The sequence below is a fragment of the Petaurus breviceps genome, unplaced genomic scaffold, assembly GCF_028583685.1.
Source record: "Petaurus breviceps papuanus isolate PSGF00001 unplaced genomic scaffold, PetGlider_PUasm1.0 37, whole genome shotgun sequence".
Classification (NCBI taxonomy): Eukaryota; Metazoa; Chordata; class Mammalia; order Diprotodontia; family Petauridae; genus Petaurus; species Petaurus breviceps.
The window spans coordinates 106,466,415-106,490,367 of record NW_027186296.1 but is presented as its reverse complement, the minus strand read 5'-3'; the positions used below and the strand labels follow the sequence as shown (position 1 = coordinate 106,490,367).

The 23,953-nt window shown below is 36.1% G+C and overlaps 1 protein-coding gene across 2 annotated transcripts in view; it reads right to left on the bottom strand.

Annotated features, from left to right (window-relative positions):
• The window catches only part of BTAF1 (B-TFIID TATA-box binding protein associated factor 1), a 119,114-nt gene that overhangs the window by 46,753 nt on the left and 48,408 nt on the right, over window positions 1–23,953 (bottom strand). For both annotated transcript variants that reach the window (XM_069099223.1, XM_069099224.1), the window contains exons 9-16: window positions 23,056–23,145; window positions 22,297–22,392; window positions 22,023–22,199; window positions 19,171–19,311; window positions 17,396–17,520; window positions 14,552–14,672; window positions 6,623–6,727; window positions 1,015–1,164 (exon numbers count right to left, since the gene is read on the bottom strand). In XM_069099223.1, coding sequence (XP_068955324.1) covers window positions 1,015–1,164; window positions 6,623–6,727; window positions 14,552–14,672; window positions 17,396–17,520; window positions 19,171–19,311; window positions 22,023–22,199; window positions 22,297–22,392; window positions 23,056–23,145 — 1,005 coding nt within the window. The remainder of the gene's footprint in view (window positions 1–1,014; window positions 1,165–6,622; window positions 6,728–14,551; window positions 14,673–17,395; window positions 17,521–19,170; window positions 19,312–22,022; window positions 22,200–22,296; window positions 22,393–23,055; window positions 23,146–23,953) is intronic.

Below are 23,953 nucleotides of genomic sequence, written 5' to 3'. Positions count from 1 at the left end.
CTGTCTTTGTTCCCTCTTTAGCCCCTAACCAAGTCTGGGCTGGCTTACAGAAATGCATTAACACCTAATTTCCCCTTTCCAGGCATTAGCTCTTAAAATACCTGAAGACAGCTACCATTTCTACTCTGAGTCTTTTCTTTTCTAGATGGTGAGTTCGAATTTGAAAGGCATGAGTTCAATGCCTTTCACCAGCCTGGCTGCCCTTCTCTGGACATTCCCCAGCTCATCAGGTCCTTTCTTCAATGTGATTCTCAGAACAAACACAACATTCCCAATGTTGTCAGAACTGGACCAAGTACAATAGGAATGCAGGCTGAGAAGACAATAAATTCCTTGGTGGCCATACCACCCTGATGATTCCTATGAAATTTTCAGGCCACTAAAAATATCCAGATGTTTTTCAGACAAAATGCTATCTAATTGTGTCTCCAAAATCTTGTATATTTTGAATGTAAATGTAAGATTTTAGATTTATTCATAATAAAATTTCTTATTAGCTCTGGTCCAATGTTCTAGCTTGTCAAGATCTTTTTGAATCCTAATTTTCTCATTCAGTTTCTTAGCTAGTCTTCCTAGCTTTGTGTCACCTGTAAATTTGATATAGATACCATTTATACATTTATCCAAGTCAGTAATAAAAACGTTAAACAGAATGGAACCAAACATAGATCTCAGGGGCAATCCACTGGAGACCTCCTTTCAAGGTAATATTGAATCATTAAGTAATTACTTTGAATCAGACCACTCAACCAGTTTCAAAGCCATCAGACTGTACAGTATCTTCTGGTTTACAATGTTCCATTCCCGCCCATAAAAACAGTATGAAATACTTGATTAAATAGTTCATATTCTTAAATTTTAACAAAGTATTTTCTTGCATGCAATCTCTAGAGTAATTTCTCCTTAGATCTACATATGAGAAATCACTCTTAATAAGATATTCAGTGTTTACATAATTAGGAAAAATATTAAATATAAGATTAAATGGATATTTTTAGGTCATCTCAGTCTTACCTTAGATCTGGATTTTACCTCCAGCAGCATATTTAAATCAATAGGTAAGTGAGAAGGTTGCATCATTAAACAAAGCCAGGCACCCATCCACGGGCAAGCTGCTGCCACTACATACTGTACTGAAGCCTTGCTTAACAGTTCCATCCATACCTAAAGAGTGAAATAGGGGGAAAAATTTGTTAATTAAATACAGCAACTATGGACTAAAAGTTAAATGGTCCCTTGGGACCATGTGAAGGGTGGAAAAAAGTATGCAGACAATGGCACTGATTAATTTTAAAATTCTACAGAAAGGGCATAATTTTAAAATTCTAATTTTTAAAATGTAAAACTACTTGTATATTGAATTTTTAAAAAAGCTGAAAAGAACAAAGAACTTCAACATTGTGCTGTAGGAGTCTTAGACTTAGAATCAGAGAATGTGGGTTCAACTCCCAGCAAATCACTTCACCTTCCTGGCTCTATTTCCTCATCTATAAAATTAAGGTTTTAAAAACTTATAAATTTATTATTTTATGATCTTCTCCCCAGTATGACTTCATGTAAATACTTAAGAAAAAACATGAGCATCTAAGTAATTTAGGTGCAAAAATGTTGTTACATATTCAGCTGTGAAAAAATTTTGCATATAAAACAAAATGCTTCAGTAGTTGTCTCTCTCTATTTGCCTTTTGGAGGGCAATTGGGGTTAAGTCACTTGCCCAAGGTTACATGGCTAGTTTTTTTGTGTGGGTGTTAAATGTCTGAGGCTGGAACCGAACTCAGGTCCTCCTGACTCCAGGGCCGGCGCTTTTCTCATTGCGCCACCTAGCCACCGCTTCAGTAGTTCTATATTAAAGACAATTATCAAAACATATTCTGGTAAATTTTTTGATTAAATTTTGATACTCCAATAATCTAAGTGACTAAAACATAAATTTTTAATTCATCTCATATACTCAAGGAATCATCTTTGTAGTCTAAAATTATTAAATCCCGTAAGACATTTCTCAATTCAGAACTGAAACAGCACCAGTGTTAAGCTTATGTTAGCATGTTATAGCCATAGAACTGATTCTGCAATTTTGACCTGGACATCACTTGTAAATGCTACTGAATATTTTACTTTGTTCTCCCTTTGAAAGGCACTAATATGTAATATATGATACTTAAAAGAAGTGGAAGAATGACAGTTCAAACCCTGAGTTGTCAGAAGTATGAAAATGCATTTATGAGCAAGAAAAGTCAACTGAAACATTTGTTCAATTACCATGATATGTAGTACATAATGCCATGCAATTTATAGTCTAATATGGCATACAGAAATAACAGCAATAAATTATATAAGGTAAATGCATGAGAGGACAAATAAAATGTTAACAAAGGTCCAAGGAGGGAAAGACCAGAATTAATGACATGGGATTCAGGAAGACTTCACATAAAAAGAAGTTAACTGAGTTGGGCTTCGAAGCAAGAATAAGAATTCAAAACATGCATTCGTCCATTCATGCATGTGTGTATATTATGGAGGGAATGCTAAGTAAAGAAAAAAGTGGAAAAAAGTAAGGGAGGGAGGAAGTAGAGAGAGAATATAAGGGAATTTGGCTGGTGTCCAAAGTATGTTAAGAGTAGCACGAGATCACAGAAGGCTAGAAAGAGAAGGTGGAGGAACCACTCTGCTGGGCTAACCTTAATAAACCACTGCAAGGCTCTGAGCAGGAAAGTGATATGATCAGATTTCTACATGAGGACAATTAACCTGATAGAAAATATTAGAAGGAAGAGAAGGCATTGGGGGAACAATAATAAAGTCAGATTAAACTGAGTGCCACTCAAGCCAGGCAGCAACAGACATGTGGGCACACTACCTAGCAAAGAACCTGGCAGAGAGGGACAGATTTAGAGGTCATCCATATAGTGGATCCACACAGAGTTGAAGCCACAGGAACAAATAGTAGCTCACCTTCAAGTTTATGGGAAATATAAAGGGATTTATGATTTTCCTATTATTTAATATAATACCTATAATGAGAATATACTAATAATTTAGATTTTTCAGAACTACTATTTCATTAGTAGAAATCTGGCTTGGGAGCCAAGAGACTTCAGCTCAGAGTTACTAAGAACTGACATTCCTGTGCTTGTACTGTCATTGTGTGCCATGAGTGAAGCGAATCAAAGACTGTAAAATCTGTCCCTGTCACAGAGCTGTGATTCTGGGCCTCACCAATGTGACGACCCACAAGATTGAAGAATTGTTCCCACAGGATTCAAGAACACCTGCATTTGTCCTCCATTCGAATGCTTGCCATGAGAAACCACTAGAATCGTAGAAATGATTGTGTTATAATCCACCTCCATCTCCCCTCCCTACTTGTGATTTATGTATATAATCTTTTCCTTTGCTGCAGTAAGATGAGCCCTCCTTCTCAGGAGAACTTCAGGCTTGCAAACTATTTCTTACTTTGAAATTAATTAATTAAAACACTGCTTGATACCTGACACACTCATCTCTGGCCTGCTCAGTATCTTTCAGGTTAGAAACCTTCCAGTTTGGAATGCATTTAAAATTCAGTTAATATTAATTGGTGGCAGTGGCTCCAGAAGAAACCTTGAGCTCTCCAATACTTGGGGGAATAGACTAGGCACCACTACAGCTTTCTCTAGAGTCTGACCCAGCCTCATCTGGCAAGTTCAACACTCCAACTCCCTTACAGGATCCAGCCTTTGACTGAGCTCACCTTTCATTGTGAGAAATAGGCTGGGGCCCCTCTTTCTTGACCCGGTTTGTCCCAGATCACTCTGATAAGGCTGGTTGTTTTGTTTTGTTTTGCACCTGGGCTAATTGGCTTAATTTCATGCCCTTGGGGGTTTTTTGTTTTGTTTTTGCATGCATCTGGTAAATTAGCAAATTTTGTGAGCTTTTGGGTTTTATAATCTCTTATGCCCCTGGAACTGCAGAAATTAGTATTTTAACTGCATGCTTAGACTGTGTGGAGGAATGCTGGCTTTTGTAATAGAGAATTGCTAGCAGTGTGGATTATTTGTATTTGTACATTTGTATATTGTGTGCTACTAGTGCAATTTGTGTACTGTGTGCTATTATTAGTTAAGTGGTGCTATTATCTTTGAGTGTTTACCTTTAAAATGGGATAGAGATACGGTAACGGCAAAGAGGAGGTTGCAGCAGTTCCTGTCAACTCTCTTCCAGAATAAGCATGTGCCTTGCAAATGTATAAGAAATATGGCCTTGACTGTCCCTTATATTGCCAGGATTAGGTGTATTTCAATAGTGATGACCTCAAACTCTGCTGGCCCCAATGGGGCAGCTTTGATAAGACCAAATTAGAGTATTTAAGGCAGAAACTGATGAATAAAGAAACTCAGTCTCTTGAATGGGACAGCTACAACAAAGAGTATTCAGAAGCAAGAGGTCTGAATTAGAATCAATGAAAGAAAAGATTAAATCATTTGAAAACCTTTTCTTCAACAAACCACAAATCACAAACTACCCAACTACCTAAACTATACCCATCCTTACCAAAAGTTTCCACCAGCTTCCCAGCTTCTATGTTTCCTTTCAAGGTGCAATACAAAATTCTCTGGGAAAACCCCCCAAGGAATAAGCTCTGGCAGCATGGAGAACTCTAGGCTGCAGCTAAAGAGTATCCAAACAAGAGAGGATCCCACAGGCTTTGCTGAGCAGTTCTGACTCACTCTGTATTCATATAGACCCAGGTATCCAATCTGTACAAACTTGTGGTTGCCCTGATCAGGAAAAAGGAGGTGAAGAGTTGGTGGCAAAAAATCAGCTGGGAAGAACAGGAGGAGAATCTTAATAAAGGACTGGAACTTAGAAGACTGAGGTAAAGAGCATTACCAACTCACCCAAAGTTATGAGTGAAAAGCTCCTGTAAGAAAATTCACTTAAATTCTCCTGGAAATGCAAAACCCCTATACAGAAAAACATTCCTTATTCTTAGCCCCAAAATGAAAAAGGTGTGTGTGTTTACACACATGATAAAAATATGCCTGTAATATTTCATACACTATCAGATAAGGCCAATGGGGTGGTTAGTTTTGTTGAATTGTCCTTTTTTCCTTCTTTCATTTTTTAAAATCTATTATACAGTATGGCTTTCTGGGTGGGCAGAAACGTATTCAGAAATGAATGTAATGTTAAAAAAAAAAGTATCAATAAAAATAAGGTAATTTTAAAAAATCTGTCAAGTTTTGACTTGTTTGGCAATGCTCCTGACATCAATTTATAAAAGGATCCCGTCCTATGTAAATGAAGAATTACTGTCAAGGTCACCCAGGCCTAGGTTCTATCTAAAGAGATAGTTCCCCAAAACCAATGCCATGACCAATCATAAGATAAGAAAAAATTCTTAAGTGAAGATTAAAAGAGTAGGAAGCTACATAGTACCACACTTACCCACCAATAACACACACCAAAAAGAAGACAATCCAAAACAGAGAATGAAAATCAGGTAACAAAAAGAGTACCCCCCCCCCAAAGGAAGTCTAAAAAAGGACAGAGACTGAAAATTAGTTCACACAGTGTCTATCTCATCTATGTTTCATGTGGCAAGTACAGACTCTAGGGATGTGCCCATGTAGAGAAAAAAGTAAGCATCAGGGGACTAAAGACAGTCATTTCTAACTCTCATCAGAATCAAATAGTAATGAAATGTGTATTCTTGCCATTGTTAAAAGCAAGTGAAACCAAGTTCATGTAAGTGTGTGTGTTGTAATTCTCTGGGAATTTCCCTGCTAAGGGGAAAACATCACCTCACCAGCAATTCTGAAGGTAGTGCTAATCAATCCCTCTGTTCACTTTGTCAGAGCTGGGCATGGTACTTCTCCACTGCCCAGATACTTTGATTCAGGTTTTCACCACACCAAAACAACTCTTTTAGATATTTAATGAGAGTGAGATCTAAACTTTAGAGTCAATTATAAAAGAACAAATAATGAATCATTTACTTACTAAAATGGTGGGGAGAAGATCAGAAGGGAATTACACAAATGTTCTCAAGCACTACTAGAAAGTCATGAGAACTTTGCTTTTCAGTCCAAAGAGGGAAGAGCAGTTTATTTTATTTGCTAAGTTCAGAAAATGAAACCAAATTGCTCCTGTACTAGTTCATATCATAGTATTTAAGGGACATATTTCATCACTAGACTGAGAATCAGAAGACCAGAGTTCTAGCCCCAGCTCAACCACTGTGGGGCCCTGAGCAAATCACAACCTTTGGGAGATCTAATTTCTAACTGTCAAGTGGATGATCAGTATCTGTTATGTTATGAGAATCAAATAGGATATTAAATGTCAAAGTACTCTGGGGAAAAGGATTCTTCAAATATAAAGGATGATGATAAAAGATGATGAAGATGATGGTGATGACAGTATTGGTGGTGATAACAATGAAAATATTGAAGCTCTTTTCACCATCAGCTTGTAGACCCGTGAAGCAGCTTAAGGGTTCTGGCTGTGAAGTGCCTAAACACAACTGAGTGTTTTCAAATGTGTTTAAAAAAAAATCTGCAACAGTATAACAATTTTGAAAGCTTAAGTTTGAAAAATAAAGACTAAGGAAGGAGCATAAAATTATTCATTAAATACCTTGTGAATAAGGTCCAGAATTTCTTGACTGCTTTCCAAAATACAAAACTGAAAAATGTGTCGCAGCATATCCTGTAGGATAGGTGTTAACCAGGATGAAGAGCTCTGAAAACAAAGAATTAAAATTTTAGCTTAAGTGTTTGTATTTATTTAAATTTTTTTTAGTGTGGTCAGCTTCTTGAAGGATGAAATTTGTTAGTGGTAAATAAAGTGTGTGTGCATGTGTGTATATGTGTGCAATACACATAGGCATACACATGTGCAGATGAAGACAGATACACACATTTATACTATGAAAGGGAATTTTACCAGTCATTTAAGAAAAAGTAGCTTACTATGCAAGGGTAAACAGCTTCATTTAACAGGATCCATTAAGTACAAAATGAATTTGACATGAGGGTATACATTACATCACAACAACGCATGTATTATATTAATTCTGGTCAGGTGATAATACAGGATGAATAATCCATAATGTTCAAGGAAAAGCCACATAACCAACAATTACTGAGGAAAAGATTTCAGAGAACAATGGCTTGGAATTCTGCCTCAATTCAACATGTAAAGCAAAACAATACCTTCTCAGAAGGTACAGGCCACAAAGCGAGGACCCTTTAGTGAAAAACAGAGATAAGCATAGGTTTCTGCTAGAAGGAATTAAAGTCTTTCAACTGTGAAAGTAGGAAAGTTGAATACTGATCATCTTCTAAGAAGACAACTCAAGCATCAAGCTTGTAAAATCAACACCAACTTCTTCCTTCTGAACAAAAAGGAAGACACGGTGGGAAACCAAGATCTAAGCAACTTCTATCATTCTCACTGGTAATTTCACTCTAACAAACAGGAGACTTCTCAGGGGATAATAAGCTATAGATACCCATCAGTGATACATTAGATGAATGAAAATGCAATAACCTGTCGAGAAGATGAGTTGAGACAGGAAGTACTTCCAGTACCATCACAGCAGTTCTCTCAATCATTAAATTCTTAAGTGAGCACCTACTAATTGCCTTGCATTGTTGGGAGTAATAGACAACATATTATCCACTGGCTGTTCTGATCAAATCAAAGAACATTTAAGTATCCTTTTTTTTTTTATAAAGCAAAAGCTATGTGTGGTATTTAAAACTGTTTAAAGATTTGAAAATATAAACAGGAATTCCAGTAAACCAGAGGCTTCTGGGTAATATAAATTACATGAAAGAGATCTGGGACCTCCATTTTGAAAGCAAAAACAAATAGTTTTCTCTTCAGTCCTCAGAAATAGAAATGCTTCTTTGGTAACCTGACTGAACTTTAACTTGCTCTAATTCATGAACACGCTTTTTAAAAATTAAATTAAATTAAAAAGAGAGAAAGTTGAAAGATGGGAGAAATGTTTTGTTTCTTTCTTCCCACCAAGGAGCAAAACAGAACTTAAAAGATTTCAACAAAAGAAATGTATACACAAATAACTTAATTATACTGTTTGATTGTTATTTCCTTAATAATAAGCCTACAACCTCATGGTCAGCCCTATCTTCCCTTCCATAACAGATTATTCAGCTCATTACTAGAAGAAAAGGTTTTCATATTAGCTAAAGATGCGTATTTCTCAGGGCTACATATAAAATAGGGTATAGAAAAGAGGAGGTAATAACAGTCCCACTGGTACTCGGTATTCCTCGGATCATATCTGGAACATTATGCTCTATTCTGGATGCCACATTTTAGCTGGAAGATAATCAAACTCTAAATAGTTTTCTCTACAGTCCTCAAAAAACAAAAATGTTTCTCTGATAACCTCTCTGAGCTTCTAATATTCTTCTAGTCTCTCATTCCTGGAATGCCAGTGTTATCCTTGAATTTTTACTCTCTCTCATACCATAGAAGCAATCAGTTGATAAATCTTGACATTTCTACCTCTAGAAAATGTCACGCATATGGCCCCTTCTCTCTTCACACAGCTATCATCTTAATTCCCATCCTTATCATGTCTCCCCTGTACTAAACTCCAATATATCTTCCACACAGCTGCCAACATGATTTTGCTTAAGCATAGATCTGATCATGTCACTCCCCTACTCAATAAACCATAGAGATTATATTTGGTACAAGATTCAATACAAACTCATTTGTTGGCTTTTAAAGTCTTTCCAACCTGATCTGAGGTCTATCAGTCTACTTCCTTTACTCTATGGTTCAGTCAAAATGGTATTCCTTGGTTTCTTACTAACCATACTCCATCTTGTCTCTGTGCCTCTACACTGGCTGTCCCCAAGCTTAGAATGCTCTCCTACCTCACCTTGATCTCAGACAATCCCTTCTCTTCCTTCAAGATGTCGGTCAAGAACTGCCATCTATATGAAGCATTTCCTGACCCTGTTAGTGGCTTCCAGTTTGTAATTAACTACTTTGTATTTGTTGTGTGGAGAAGATAGCAAGCATTAAAGCAGTCTGGAAAACCACACCATGTAAAGAATAGTGGAAAGAAATGAGGATTCTTAGTCTAGAAAAAAGATTTTCTGGAAAAGAAGGTTGGGGGGAAGGAGGGAAAAGAGGAGGGCAAGGGAAAAGAACATGATCCAGGTCTTCCAAAATCTATAAGACTGCCATGTAATAGGGAGATTAGTTTCATTATGTTTGGTTTAAAAAAACAGAACTGGGACATGGGTAGTAATTTTTCATTTTTTGGTTCAATGTAAAAAACAAACTTTCTGAAAGCAAAAGCTTCCCATAAAGAGAATAGATTGTCCTATGAAATGAGTATCTCCATAAGTGGAACTATGGATTAATGTACAAGTTAGTAAATTAGGCTAGATAACCTCCTAGAGCTCTTAACTCAGTTTCAATAAAATCTTAGGATTTCATAGAGCTCTTTTTCTTGGATTTTCCGCCTTAAATTTCTAAAATATTACTTATTAATGGTTGTTCTGCTATTTTATTTTAATATATTTTAATAAACGCATCTTATTAAGAAAAACCAAATCGGGGCGGCTAGGTGGCACAGTGAGTAAAGCACCAGCCCCAGAGTCTGGAGGACCCAAGCTCAGTTCTGGCCTCAGAAACTTAACACCCACACACAAAAAAAACTAGCCATGTAACCTTGGGCAAATTACTTAACCCCAGTCGCCCTCCAAAAAGCAAAAACAAACAAAAAACCAAACCCAAATCAATGTCATTGGGAACTTACCTTGCAAGATTAAGTTTATGTTATTTAATATATGAAATATGACAACTGCTTCAACTAGTGACAAAAAAGTCCCCAGGGCCAAGACCAATTGGTGTACATATATTCTTCCATGCAGAGTTTCATAAGTCACATGTTGGGAGTCAGACGGAAACGATTATGAAAATGATTTAGTTCAGTCTACTCATTTACTAGACAAGGAAACACCAAGGCTGCCAGGAGTTTTCCAAAAATCAATGAACAAGTATTCATTAAGTACCTACTATGTGCCAGACACTACATTAAAAAAAAAAAATGAAACAGACTCTGCCCTCATGGAGTTTACAGTTTATCAGGGGAAAAAAATGGTCTCTTTCCAACTCCTAGATCCTTAAACCTCTATAGTCTATGTACCTACTCCAAGTAAATAACTGAAATTTTCTTCCTCTATTTTTGTCCTAAAGTGTACTCATTATACCACAATAAATAGTTCAAATGTTGAGTACCTGTCTTTCTTCCTTTGATAACACAAAAAACCATTTATTACTGGTTTTAAAGTTCCTTTACCAGGTATTAATCAATTTTGTGGGATAAAGGGGAGGAGGAAAAAGCATTTTCCAGTTTATATTTTTCATCTCAATTGGTACTCTTTTCTATTTCTCAAAGATGGCAAGGAATACACCAACATTTTAAATATAAAAATTTCCAGTCAGGACTCCCTTCCTTTCCTGAAATGTAGTGGGCTCATGAATGGAGTGAGGGTCAACAGTTTCTCACCATATTTCCTCTATCTGGCCTATGGGCATCTGAAACTCTAGTAAGCCATAAGCCTTTAGTCTAGCATTTCAAATGCTAGTGGGCTGTGGTAAATGATCAGAGTACTCTGCTCCATTTCATTCTTGAATATAGGAAGCACCCACTTGTCAGCACTAAGCATTTTATTGCTCTGATACTCCATTGTTTAACAAATACCTAATATTTCACTTTGCAAGCCCTCCATTCGTTCCCCATATACTACTGATAGAATTGAACAGATTTAAATAGACAAACAATGCATACTCAGTAAGCTTCTGAAGACTCACTTTTTGACATGGTTCTCAGGAGGGCATTTTCTTTTGTGGCCAGAGTAAAAATATTAATTAAGCTCATTTCTTAGTCTGTATAGTTAAACATGCATGTTAATTCTCTTACATCATAAACTAAGCATGCCATGCATTCCAACACAACAGCAGGTATGTCTGCATGCTAATGAAAACTGAACATGCCTTTAAAGGAAATGTCAATGCTCCGACCACAAAAAAGGCTAAATGACTACGTGACAAATGAAGTGGAAAAATCTGGCCACTGAAACTTGGGCATGATAGAGAATGGCAAACGAATGTCCAAGGCCACTTCTTTCTAGATCCAAATTTCGGGTTCTTTTCAGAATAGCTGGTTATCATCAACACTGATTATTCATTTACTCATTCCACAAATGTTTATTAATTATCTATTACGTGTTAGATGTTGGGAATACAAAGATGAAAAAATGACAGTATGCCCTCAAGGATCTGACATTCTAGAAGGCAGAAAAGACATATATAAAAAGACTAATTCAGATTTGAAAATAAGGGCAAAGAAAAGGTTAGAGGTATGAGAGATCACAATAAGACAGTGGTGGAAAACCAGGGAAAGCTTCATAAAGCAGGTAGAATATGAGGCTAGGTCTTGAATCAAAGAACAATGTCTAAATGCTTAGTATGTACAAGGCATGATGTGAAGAACATCATGAAGAAGACATGTGAATACAGAGAAAAAAATAAAACCAGTATGTTTTCAGGGAGGTGACATTCTAATGGGAAGATAATAAATATAGAAGCAGGCATATACTCAATATATATATAAATAGATAAAAGTTAAAGGAAAAGACAACCTGTCAAAGGCCTTTAAGTGCTTACACCGAGTCTTGAAGGAACTTGGGGAACCTGAGTTATAAGTAAAGAGGGAAACCATTTCAGGAATGGGGGGCAAGACACAGAGCTACAAAAGATGGAGTGCTGTGTACGAAGAATATGGAAAAAAAAGGTGGCAAGATAGAAAGGGGGCACATGGTCAAGAAATTTAAATGCCAAATAGAGGAGTTTATATTGGACTGCAGTTAGGGGAAAGGAAACACTGGAATTTACTGATGGGAGGTGGGTAGTGGGAGAGAAGACATCATATAAACATGACACTTTCAGAAAATTACTTTGGTAGTTATGTAGAAGAAAGAATTGGGAGAGATTTGAGGCAGGGATGTCAATGAAGAACTGAATTACAGTGGCAGTTATCTCAGTTGAGAAAAGATGTGACAACAGACTGGATACGCAAGTGTGATAGTGAAGAGTTGAAGCTGACACTGATACTGAGTACCTAAGCAACTAGGCAGATGTTAGTATCCTCTAGAATTAAAGGGAAGCTTGGAAGAAGGGTATATTGTGTGGAGGGGAAAACGGGAAGAGAGTAGGGGGAGGAAAGTGAGTTCTGTTTCAGAAATGCTGAGCTTGATCTTCCAACAGGATATCCAGCTTGAAATGCCCAAGAGTTAAGTAGAGATGTGTGACTGTAGCTCAGTCGAGAAACTCAGAACGGAAGCATTTGCAGAGAGATGATAATTGAACCCATGGAAGCTAACGAGATCATCAAATGAAACAGTAAAGAGGGAGAAGAGAAGAAAGACTAAGACAGCCTTGGAGACAATTATGGTTAGTGGTCATGATGACATAAAAAAATAAAATGAGAAGGAAATGAGATAGGTAGGTGGAGAACCAATATAACAGGTAAAAACAATTAGCAAATTCATTCATTTATATGAGAAAATATGTACAGTGCTTCACCTAGTGCCATATAAGTGCCAGGTATTATTATTTTTTCAAAGTAGAAGTGGTACTTTTATTAGAGGCCACTTTAGATTTAATAAATATTTAAATTCCAAGATTACCAGGAAGTCAACCAACTACCAACAAATTTGTAAAGTAATATCCAGTTAAGGCACAGAAATGATATACAAAAAAATTATATACCATAGCAAGTATAATGGAAAAACAATTTAGAAATACTTTATTAACTTTATTGTCGCTGTTCTCTTTTAGTACATCATGGTAAGACACTATTGGTGTTTACACACATGCAAACATACACACACATTTGTTGACAGATCTCTTGTAGAATAAGGATAGCTCATTTACAAAGCCAAAAGTAAAAAGACTAAGAAAATCGGAAGTATACAGAGAAATGATGAAGATGTTAAATTCCAAATATATCTAAATTCATTAAGTCACAGACAGACGAGTTTGTCTAAATACAAAATCATCATATCTATTTTACCTGGGAAAACTGAGAGCTTAGAAATCTGAAATCCTAGTAAAACAACGAGTTTCTGAGTGCTAGGGAATCAACTATAATAAAGAGTAAGATTCTAATTTTCAACATAATATTGGGAAGACAATGCCAAAGTCCCAATACTAAAAGATTTTTGTCGATTTATCTTAAGGGCAAGAACAACTAGAGGCTTCTAAAACCAATGAATTTATACTTATTGTAATGAGTATAATCACGTGGTAATATCACCTTACTTATCAAACTTCTGGAAAACCCAACTATCAATCAACCAACTAATTCATTAAATGCTCACTTATGTGCCAAGAACCTCCTTGAATATCATCAAAAACCTATGAATGGGGGCAGCCAGGTAGCACAGCGAGTAAGAGCACCGGCTCCAGTGTTGAGAAGACCTGGAGATCGAATCCCGGGCTCAGACACTTAGCACCCACCCAGAAACACCTAGCCGTGTAACCTTGAGCAAGTTACTTAACCCCAATTGCTTAGGGGCAGCCAGGTGGCTCAGCGAGTAAGAGCACTGGCTCCAGTGTTGGGACGACCTGGAGATCGAAGCCCGGGCTCAGACACTCAGCACCACACCCAGAAATAACTGGCCTTGTAACCTTGAGCAAGTTACTTAACCCCGATTGCTTAAAAAAAAAAACAACCCTATGAATGAAAAGGTTTCCTGTGTACTGAAGCAAGCAGCTGTCACAAAATCCATGACAACTGGGCATCAAAATAAGACTAATTTAAAAGCAGAGTTGAGAACAGTGAAAAAATGACTGGTAGAGGGCAGGGGCAGAAAAACTGTAAGATTTACTGTGAGGCAACACAAGGACAATGAAAAACAGAATTTGCATTGGTCAGATGCCTGGATGCCTATTCATGGAAATTAATATGATACAAAAGTATTCTCCTAATTGGAATAAATCATTCCTAAATTATTGATGAAATATATGATTAGGAAACAAAGTGGCTTTTTTTTCCACATTTGCCAAAGTCTTGGCTACAATGTCTACTAATTTTTAAAAGATAAATCCAAGTAATAGAATACATATACAGCCTCTTACTGTACAAATATATAGATTCTATATCTCATCACCCCCTCTATATTCTTTAGAACATGTGGCAGTCTCAGACAGTCTTATATTTTAGCAGGTGCTGTTTCCCACTCTCGGCCTCCCCCTCCACCCTCCCCTCCTTTCCCCACCCCCCCATCAACTATAGTTAGCTCCTAAGAGAGGAAACCAAACAATGTTTCTGAGAGAGAAGAGTTATCTAACAAAAATCTGTCTATAAAATCTTTACTACTGCTGCCAGACACTACTTCCTACTTACAGTAGGGGCATGTAGCAAAAGTGAGCAGCTGATAGCCAGGTAAGTTGAGTCTGGATTCTTTTAAACTATCAAAGCTGTTTTATACAATGATTAGTTCTTACCTGGTCCTGTGTTGACAATAATGTAAATAGCGTTTCCAATGCTGCTCTTCGAACTGATGATATAGTGTGATGCAAAAATGGCCATACACGTGGTACTAAAACTGTAAGTGACTGTTGGATACTGATAAAGAAGATGTAAATTAATCTTACTCATACTTATTCTTGATAAATAAGAATCCATTTAAGTTTCATTTATATATGGACTTCATAAATATTAACATTTTTTCTCATGAACCTGAATCACTTTGTAAAAGGTAAGGTTTTCATTTGCACAACTCACTCAATACCATTACTCAACTCGATAGCGCTGCAGTATCATAAAAGAATAAAAAACAAGGTCATAGAGATGGGTAAAAATGGCATTAGGCTCTTCTGTGGCACTGGTTTTAAGGTTTTTGTTTTGTTTTGTTTAAATTCCTTTCTCATTATGTCAATTTTTTTTTCCCATTCTGAAAAATCAAGCATTTAGCAACAATGGAATTAGTCAATGGCATCAGAGTTGGCAATTATCCATTTCCCACCTGCTATTCCTGTATACTCCAACAGATATAGAACATTGTGTGTATTTTCTATTGAAGGAGACTACTCTATCATCAGATAGACAGAATGTGTGAAATGCAGCAGTTCTCAGCTGTAACACCAGGGTAAGTATTCCTGAATTAGGGAATCTTAAATAATGCCTTCTCCTTTTTGGTATCTGCTTAATAGGGAAATAAACCCAAGACCACCTGGAATCATAGATTTTCCTTTATATCCATAAGTCAGCCTGACAAGTGTAGAGAGAGATGCTCTCTTCCACCTTAGAGTGACTTAGAGAAGTTGACTGCACTTAGGAAAATGTGATCCACACAGTGGGGGTGTTCTCATAAATCTTTAACAATTGGCTATCCAGGAAGAAAAGTAAGGGGAAATCCTATATCCATTACCCAGTTTTAAGTTTAATCTGCATTATTAACATTTCATATTTTCTCTTTCTTGAGGTCAGACAATAAAAAAAAAATCAAGTCTTGATTTGTATTATTTGTCAATTTCTGAGGTGTAAATGCTCTCATTGAAAATGTATTAAAAAACTCAGTTCCAGTACATCACTGGGTCCATGCACTTAATATGAAGTATACACCCTTTTAAAGAGAATTTTAAGAGTTTAAGTAAACAGTGGCAAACTAACACCAACTTCACTATTCTTTTAAGTTTGTGGTTTCAATGAGTCCATCTTTGCTATTTTTCACTGGCTGTCCCATCCATTTTTTTGTAGGACCTAAAGCTTTTTATATACCAATGTAATTTATATACAAAATTTAATCCAAACATACACATACAAATAAACATGCAGACACAAAACAGACTAAGAACACAGAAACAGCAGTTTTTGTTAACAGTGCAATTGGTCATGCTGGATACAATTTTTAAAGCATGCTGCATTTCTTCTTATGTAGGTTGGTAATTATCTACCACCTAAAAATTATCATTTTAGAGAAAGAAGAGATTTGCTAATAAAACATTTGTTGGGAAAAAAATGATGAAAAGCTGTCTAGTTTATAAAGCACTGAGTTGACAAAATTTTCCTTCACTTGATCCATTTCCTCATATTACATAATCGACCTTTTTTTGCACTTTAGTTTATCTGAAAATAAAATAAGGATAAAATCCCTTCCTTTAGAGATTTATAGAATGCTTTTGGTGGAAGGAAACATAGATCATCTAGTATAACCTTTTTTTATATGAAGAAATTGAGATCCACAAAGCCTGTGGGGCTTGCTCGAGGTCACACAACTAATTAATGGCACAGTCAGAACAAAATGTTTGTAGTATCCAACTTCAACACCTGATGATTAACCTGCACACATACTGCACCTTCCCTTTTCCCGGCTTCTTTCTATAACACTTACTCCGTGACACCAACAGCTGCACTTCCCTACTCATCTAATGCCAACATCATGGGTCTATTTGTAGGACAACTCTGCCTGATCATTCCTATGCCATTCTACTATTTTTTTAATATATTTCTAATTTTCAATTAAAAATCTAATATTAATTCAAGTACCTCATAAATAATTATGGATTGATCAGCAGAACAATGAGGGGCATTTTATGACCTCTACACAAATGCTGCAGTCAAGTAAGAAAGATTCATTTCCTCTTCTCTCTCCCATTACCTGGTCTTATCAACACAGTGGATTAAGTTTTCAGCTGATGAGTAAGAGACTAGGCTAAAAGACCAGTGAACAGCTGCCCAACTGCTGGGCCTCATTTCAATCTTCAGATGCAGCATACTAGTGAAGTTTTACAATTTTGGCATGCTTCTGTCTTAAGTGTAATTTGGGGGGCTTGAACATTAAGGTAAAATAACTGTTTCTACTGTTCTAACAAGAACTAGTCATTGAAATAAAAGATGAAAAGATAGTTGAGACTTGTGATATCAAGGAAAAACTAACTGACAATACGTTACACAAATTGCCAAATCACTGTTATTCTATAATAAAATATTTATAAAAGTGCATCAATACATATATAATTGTACATTTAAAAAACTACATGGGTTACATTAGTGAATAAACCATTACAATTCCACCAGTGATGAAGACTATGACAGAACAGACAAGATAAAGAAGCAACCGTACAATTTAAACATCCCTAAAAAACATCAGGAAGATGTCCTCTTCTTGTTGACATTCCTGCTGCTCCACCCACTCTTATCGCCGCACAGTATTTGCTGGCAGTGCCTACTAAGAAAACAGATTCTGACTATACAGTATTTCCTCGATTCTGGGAAGGTTTAAATATCTGAAAACTTCTTTGAAAATGCACCTAAAATCTTACTATGAATCTATCAAGAACAATTACCTGCACTGTTGAACTTCAGGATAAGTTAGAAGGGATGAAAGAAGGGTCATGATGCTATTTGTTGAAGCAGTGAGATCATCTAGTTCCAAAAGAGCATCCCATAATGTATTTATAATAAAAGGTACCTATAAGACGAATTAAAATTAAATGTTTGTCAGTCATATTTTGCATGTTTTATATACACTAAGTATAACAGTTGAATACTTTCTGCCACTGCTAAGTTATCCATCTCTAGAAAAAAAGCACAGCAAGCAATCCTAGCTGCCACTTATAACCTGTATTAATGCTGGGCACATCTCCTGAACTGTTAGGTGTTGGTTTCCTCAACTGCAAAATGAGAGAGTTGGATGAGCTGGTCCCCAAGGTCCCTTCTGGCTCTCAATCTATGGTCTTATCACACAGTTCAGTGACTACTGGACATCATTAGGTTTTCTAATGGGGACCCAGACTTTTATTCAGGTCTCCTGATGAACTGCAACCACTCTACTCTACCTATGCTATCCTACATCATTTATACTATGATAAACTAAATAACTTTGTCCTAATAAACACACACTGAACTCTTATGCTGTTTCCTATACCTGAAAACCCCCACTCTTTTTCGTCATCTGGTGAAAACTTAGCCTTTTAAGCCCAATCCAATCAATCAAGCAATAAATATGTGTCCAAATGCCACCTGCTTTAAGAAGCCTTCTCCATCCCCCTTTGGTGTTCCTTTTTCCTTAGATATCAAAGAAGATTTTGTAATAATTCTATGCACTTACGATACTATATAATACAGCCATGGGTTCTGAAATCCTCTGCCTTCCTCCCCATCCCCCTGCCAGTGGATTAAAATTTCTCTCAGACTTTGCTTTATTTCAGATTTCTACCACCTCTTAACATCTAGCACAGAGCAAACATTTAAGGTTTGTTCCTATTATCAGCAATCCAAAATGGCCTCTGAAAATGTGCAGTCCATTAATGGCACTAAGTAGGATATGAACTCAGTTCTTCCAGACTCTTAAGACTACCACTTTATGCACCAAGCTACCTTTGTTAAAACCCCCTGTAAAAGTCCTCTCAGAAATGCTGCCAATGATAAGAATCAGAACAAAGGGGGTGGTACTTTTGGACAGCTAAGTAAATTATTCAAATCATAGTATGCACCCAAGAAAAGGCCTTGACAGGTGAAGGTGGTTATGGCCACCTCCAAAAGTTCAGGATGCTGTGAGTAAAGTCAAATGCCCATTTCAGTCTAGGATTTTCTTTAGCAACAAAATCCCCTAGAAGGTAGACCTTTAACTAAGCTATTTTCCCAAAGGTCGTCAGAGTCAGTAATAAATCAAGGCTAGTTCATCCTCATTAGTGCTACTACCAATAGAGGCCCGCTCTTAAGGGCAATTTCTGAATAATCTCCATGTCTGCACTGTTACCTGGGTCTTGCCCCATTTCTATCATATAGGCCTAAATTCAACTTGGGTACCAAATATCTTTGTTCTAATAATGAAAAATTAATGCAGATGCTACTTAAATCTCTTTCTCAGAGAAAGTTCCTTAAGAATTTCATATGGAATATTTATAAATTGTATGAATAAACACAAATTTTTCTTGTCTAATGAATAAAATCTGACTCAAGAGTCACTCAGTATGGGATACCTTAACTAAGAAATAGAGAACTTAGGTAAGCTGAAAGGAGAAAAAAAGGGTAGAAAGAAGCTTGCATCAATTAATAGTTGATAATCTAAATTTAAATGAAATCTTCTGAGAGAAAATGCAAAAATGTTATAATTTACCTTTTGTGATTGAAGATGAACAAGACTATCCACCACTGGTACTAATGATGCTGCAGCAACAGCCCTGACATCATCATCAAGGTCCTGAAGTCCTTCAATTATTTTAGTCAAAACTTTAGGCAATAAAGTTTTAATTACATCCTGCAAAAATGCACATCAAAAATTTTATTCATAAAGAAAATAATTTACTCAAGAACATTTACTAAGTAACTACTATGTAAAGCATTATGGAACACATCAAGATAAATAATACAAGGGCCTATCCTCAAGAAACGTGCATCCAGAAAGGGGCGTAGTTAAAGACTTCTGAATGTAGCTTTAAAATATTGGTTGTTTTTTTTAATGCAAAATCTTAATAAAATTAAGTTGAATGCAAAGATTGACAACGAATGTGAAAAAACTGAGTAGTTATGATAAAAGTTAATAAAGCACCTCTACTGAAAATATATATATATATATATATATATATATATAAATTTTTTAAAAATATAAAAAATACAAATGTGTTGGGGTGGCTAGGTGGCGCAGTGAGTAGTAAAGCACCGGCCCTGGAGTCAGGAGGACCCGAGTTCAGTTCCAGCCTCAGACACAACACCCACACACACAAAAACTAGCCGTGTAATCTTGGGCAAGTTACTTAACCCCAATTGCCCTCCAAAAGGCAAAAAAAACAAATAAATGTGTACATACAGACCCATAAAAACACACACATATTTACATATGTATATGAACTTCAAAAACTAATATAGCCAAATTTTGAGTAATTACGCTTAATTTCTATATGCTTTTTTTTTGCCTTTGGAAAGAGAGCTCATTTTAGGATGCAGGTGTAGGCTGTAACTCAGGCTATGTAGTACACATAATATACAGTGTATGGTATGAAAGTGCATAAGAAAAAAAAGTGTGGTAGGAGTTCTAAGGAGAGAGTGTTTATATAATGTCTGAGAAAAACTAGGCTCCTACTATACTCTACTATTACTTGAGTCTCTTGCATCTCTTTCTTCATTGGGCTGTGGTGTGCTATTATATTAAAATAAACATATAAGAAAATACATAAAGGTAGCCAAGAAAAAAAATAACTGAATTCCTAAAATAGGAATATAATTCAAAATGAAAGATAAAAGCAAACTTGAGAATTATACAGTATTCCAATGTAACTTAAAACAAAACTTTATTGAGAACACAACAGGGGCTTGAAAAATTATCACTGAGGCTTTACTCACTAAAATATCTCTATATTTTTCTGCCCTCTTAATTCATATGATGATTAAACTGAAAAGTGGTGGTATAAAATACGATTTAACCAAAACCAAAACTTTGTTTGAATGATCTTAAGTTTAGCCTCCACAAGGTATATGTAATTATTTACCAAAAGTACCTCCAACAGAGTCCTCACCATTTACCTTATTTCCCAGAATTACATTTAAAAAACTAAATTACACACACATGCACGCATGTGCACATTAATTAGGAATGGTCATCTGTTTGTTTAAACTAAAGTCTCCTTAGTCAAGACTACCTACAGTTGGAATAATATAAGCCTAAATTCATCAAGCAAATTTAAATGGCAACATTTGGTAGCATCAAGGGCCAGATTTCCCCAATACTTTAACATGATTCTCTTCCAGATGGTAGGAGGAAGGGGAAGGAAGGGAAAGAAGGAATAATAGGCAAATCTATTGTACCAATGTTCCTCACTAATACACCAGGGTCATGTACAAGATCATGCACCAACCTTGATCTTCCCCTTTTCTTCCTTGCTCATCTAAGCCCCTGTCTCATTCTTAGTTTTCACCCTGGCTCCCCTTATCTTCACCCTGTTGCCCTTCCTTTCAAGCGGAAACCTAACCACTTTGCTATAAGAACTCCTGTGAAGAATGTGGGGAGTGTCCATTCTATCAGTGTTGCATTTCAGCTGTATTATGACTTAAATTGACTTTTAAAAGTTGATCTGGGAACCTATGATGGTTATTGGTCCTATGGAAAAATATGTTCTGATTTCATAACACAACTGATCTATTTATAAGTTGGGAAATGTCTGTGAGTGGTTTGTGTGTTTACCTGTCCTTAGTATTTGAAGATGTTCCAAAAAGCAATGTATTACCATCTTCATACACATCTGAATAAGCAAAAAGGAAAACAAGGGTCCATGGTTCTGAATCTAGTCTCTGCCACAAACTAACTATGGGTAAGCTCAATTTTATCATCTATAAAATGGGAATAATACCATCTGTCCTAATGATCCCACAGAATTGTGAGGATTGTATAACATACATGAAAGTGATTTAAAAAGCATAAAGGGATATATAGAAACAACACTGAAGAGGTGGGAAACTGGGAGCAGAACACTATGTCAGATTTGACATGATGGCTGTTCTTACTGAGCTGCTTCTTTTTTTCTTTTTTATTATAAAGGTTATCTTTGTGAGAGGGGGTGGAATGGAATACAGTGGGAAATATAAGTGATTTACAAACAAAAGATAACAACGAACATGTATATACTACATATGTGTGTACATGCAAACTTATAATCTAACAAAGGAGATGAACTAGGTGGCTTCTGAGATCCCTTCCAGCTCTAGACAGATCTATGATTCTAATTCTCTTGATATATGGCTCAAATCTCTCTTTGAAGTATCTATGGGTGTCTGCAACCTGGCCTCCATGTCACAGATGAGTCCTCCATTTCCCAGATACTACACTGACCCAATTCTGGACTGACTGACCAGTTTATCTGTAACCTATGAATTCAGAGGCATGCTACAACATCCGAAATATAAATAACATTCATTTTTTAAAAGAGAAAAAAATGCCTTCATTAATACATATGACACATATTCTGAAGTGTTTACCTGACGAACTGCTAAAACATATTTTATTCCTAATAAGCCACCATGTCTCACTTCCCACTGTTCTTGTGTGAGCAATTTAAGGAGTACATCCACGGTCTTATGAACTCCTGTTTCATTCATGTGTTTTAACACAACACCTAAAGTTTGAGCACAAGTTTCACGAACTGGTGCTACAACCTACAAGTAGAAAGGAAGAAAAGTTCAAAATTGACAACAGATAATGCACAAAATTAGAATTTAATTGAAGAAAGACTCCCTTAAGTAAGATGCTTACTTCATCTGAAACAAAGTCACCAAATCTGTCTAATGCAAAAACACAAAGGAGTCTAATGGCCAAGTCTTCTAGCCAATCTTGATGCTGCTGAATCATCTGGGAAAACACAGTCACTATTAAATATCACAAATACTATATTTCAAATATTCTTTTCATTGTGGAAAATTTATTTCCACAACTCAAATTAACACAGATAAAAGACTGAAAAAGAGACCAAATAGGTCATTTTAACTACACTAATATTAGCTAAAAATGACACAAATCCATCTCTTTGGCATCATACATCACAGTCTATCTGTTGATTAGTTTGATTTGAATAGAACTGCAGCAAAGGTTATAAAGTATGAAATCCAGTTAAGTCACTTGCACACACTAAGAAATTAGCTCCATAAAGTCAGTTTGATGATAAACTATATATCATCAATTCATACTCTATCAAAAACTCTATCCCCACCAAGTATCTCTCCCAGTCTTTCCATCATCTCTTCTTTTCAGCCTACTAGCTGCTATTCATTCAACTAAACTTCTTAGCCCTTAAAACTCAGTCTCACTGACCATTTAATGTCTCATTTACCAGCGTTCTTTCTCATTCTTTGTCATACCACTTTTCCCTACCCTTCTTGTTTCTGCTTTTCCTAAAGCCCCTTTCTCCTTGAGTACTTCACTATTCCCTTTTAGCTTTTATTGTGAGCATTTATCTTCCTTAGCATATTTATGATTTATGAAGGTTTGTTAATATTATTGGTCTAATACACTTACCTCCTCTAAAGTGCTATCTCCTATTTTACCACCACTTTTCCCATGAGCTTTGAGAATTTCCCTTAGTCCAGTACCTGCACCATGTCGAACCTAAAAGTATCAATGTAAATAATGTTAAAGTCTTAGTATTTAAGCTGTTTTGTTTAACTTCTTTTCAACAAGAAAAAATATTTTGCTTTCAATAAAACTAAAGTATACTATATGGAAATTTAAAATAATGTGCCTTCTTTTGGGCACGATTCTAACCAACATATGTATTGAAGGCATTGTGTTACAGAGAAAACTGCTGGGCTCTAAATCATACAAATCTAGTCTAGATTCTTACTATCAGTATCCTCACCTATAAAATTAGGGACTTCGATTGAATAAACTCTAAGGTCCTTTTTCTAGCTCTAAATTCTAGGATAGTTCTCAGATAAATCCCAATTGTTCATCTCGTCTTTAAAAAAAAAGGGGAGGAAGGGAAGTAGGAAGAGTTGTTCTAACAAAGAGGCACCAACATTTCTGTAATTTCTAATGCCCAATAATTTTTAGATTATGGGCAACCAAGGAAGTTGAACCAAGTTCACTCAACTGGGTAAACACAGCAAAATATCTACAAATTCTATTTTCATTGCTTAACTGAAACTCCACCATAAACTGCTACGGTAAAGGCTTTAAGTAGATGAAAATTAACTATACTTGGGCACTGGAAAGCTGCTTCAAACCATGTAGTTATCATATGAATGGCAGCTTAGATCAGTGTGTTCCTAGAACTGAAGCCAAAAATGACTATATAATGGAAAAGAGGCAAGGATGCTGTAGTATAAGAGAGAAATAACCAGAACCCAGGTGAAGATCATGGATGAAAGGATAAAAATGAATAAGTATAGTCCAATGGGGAATTGTTAAATAAGCT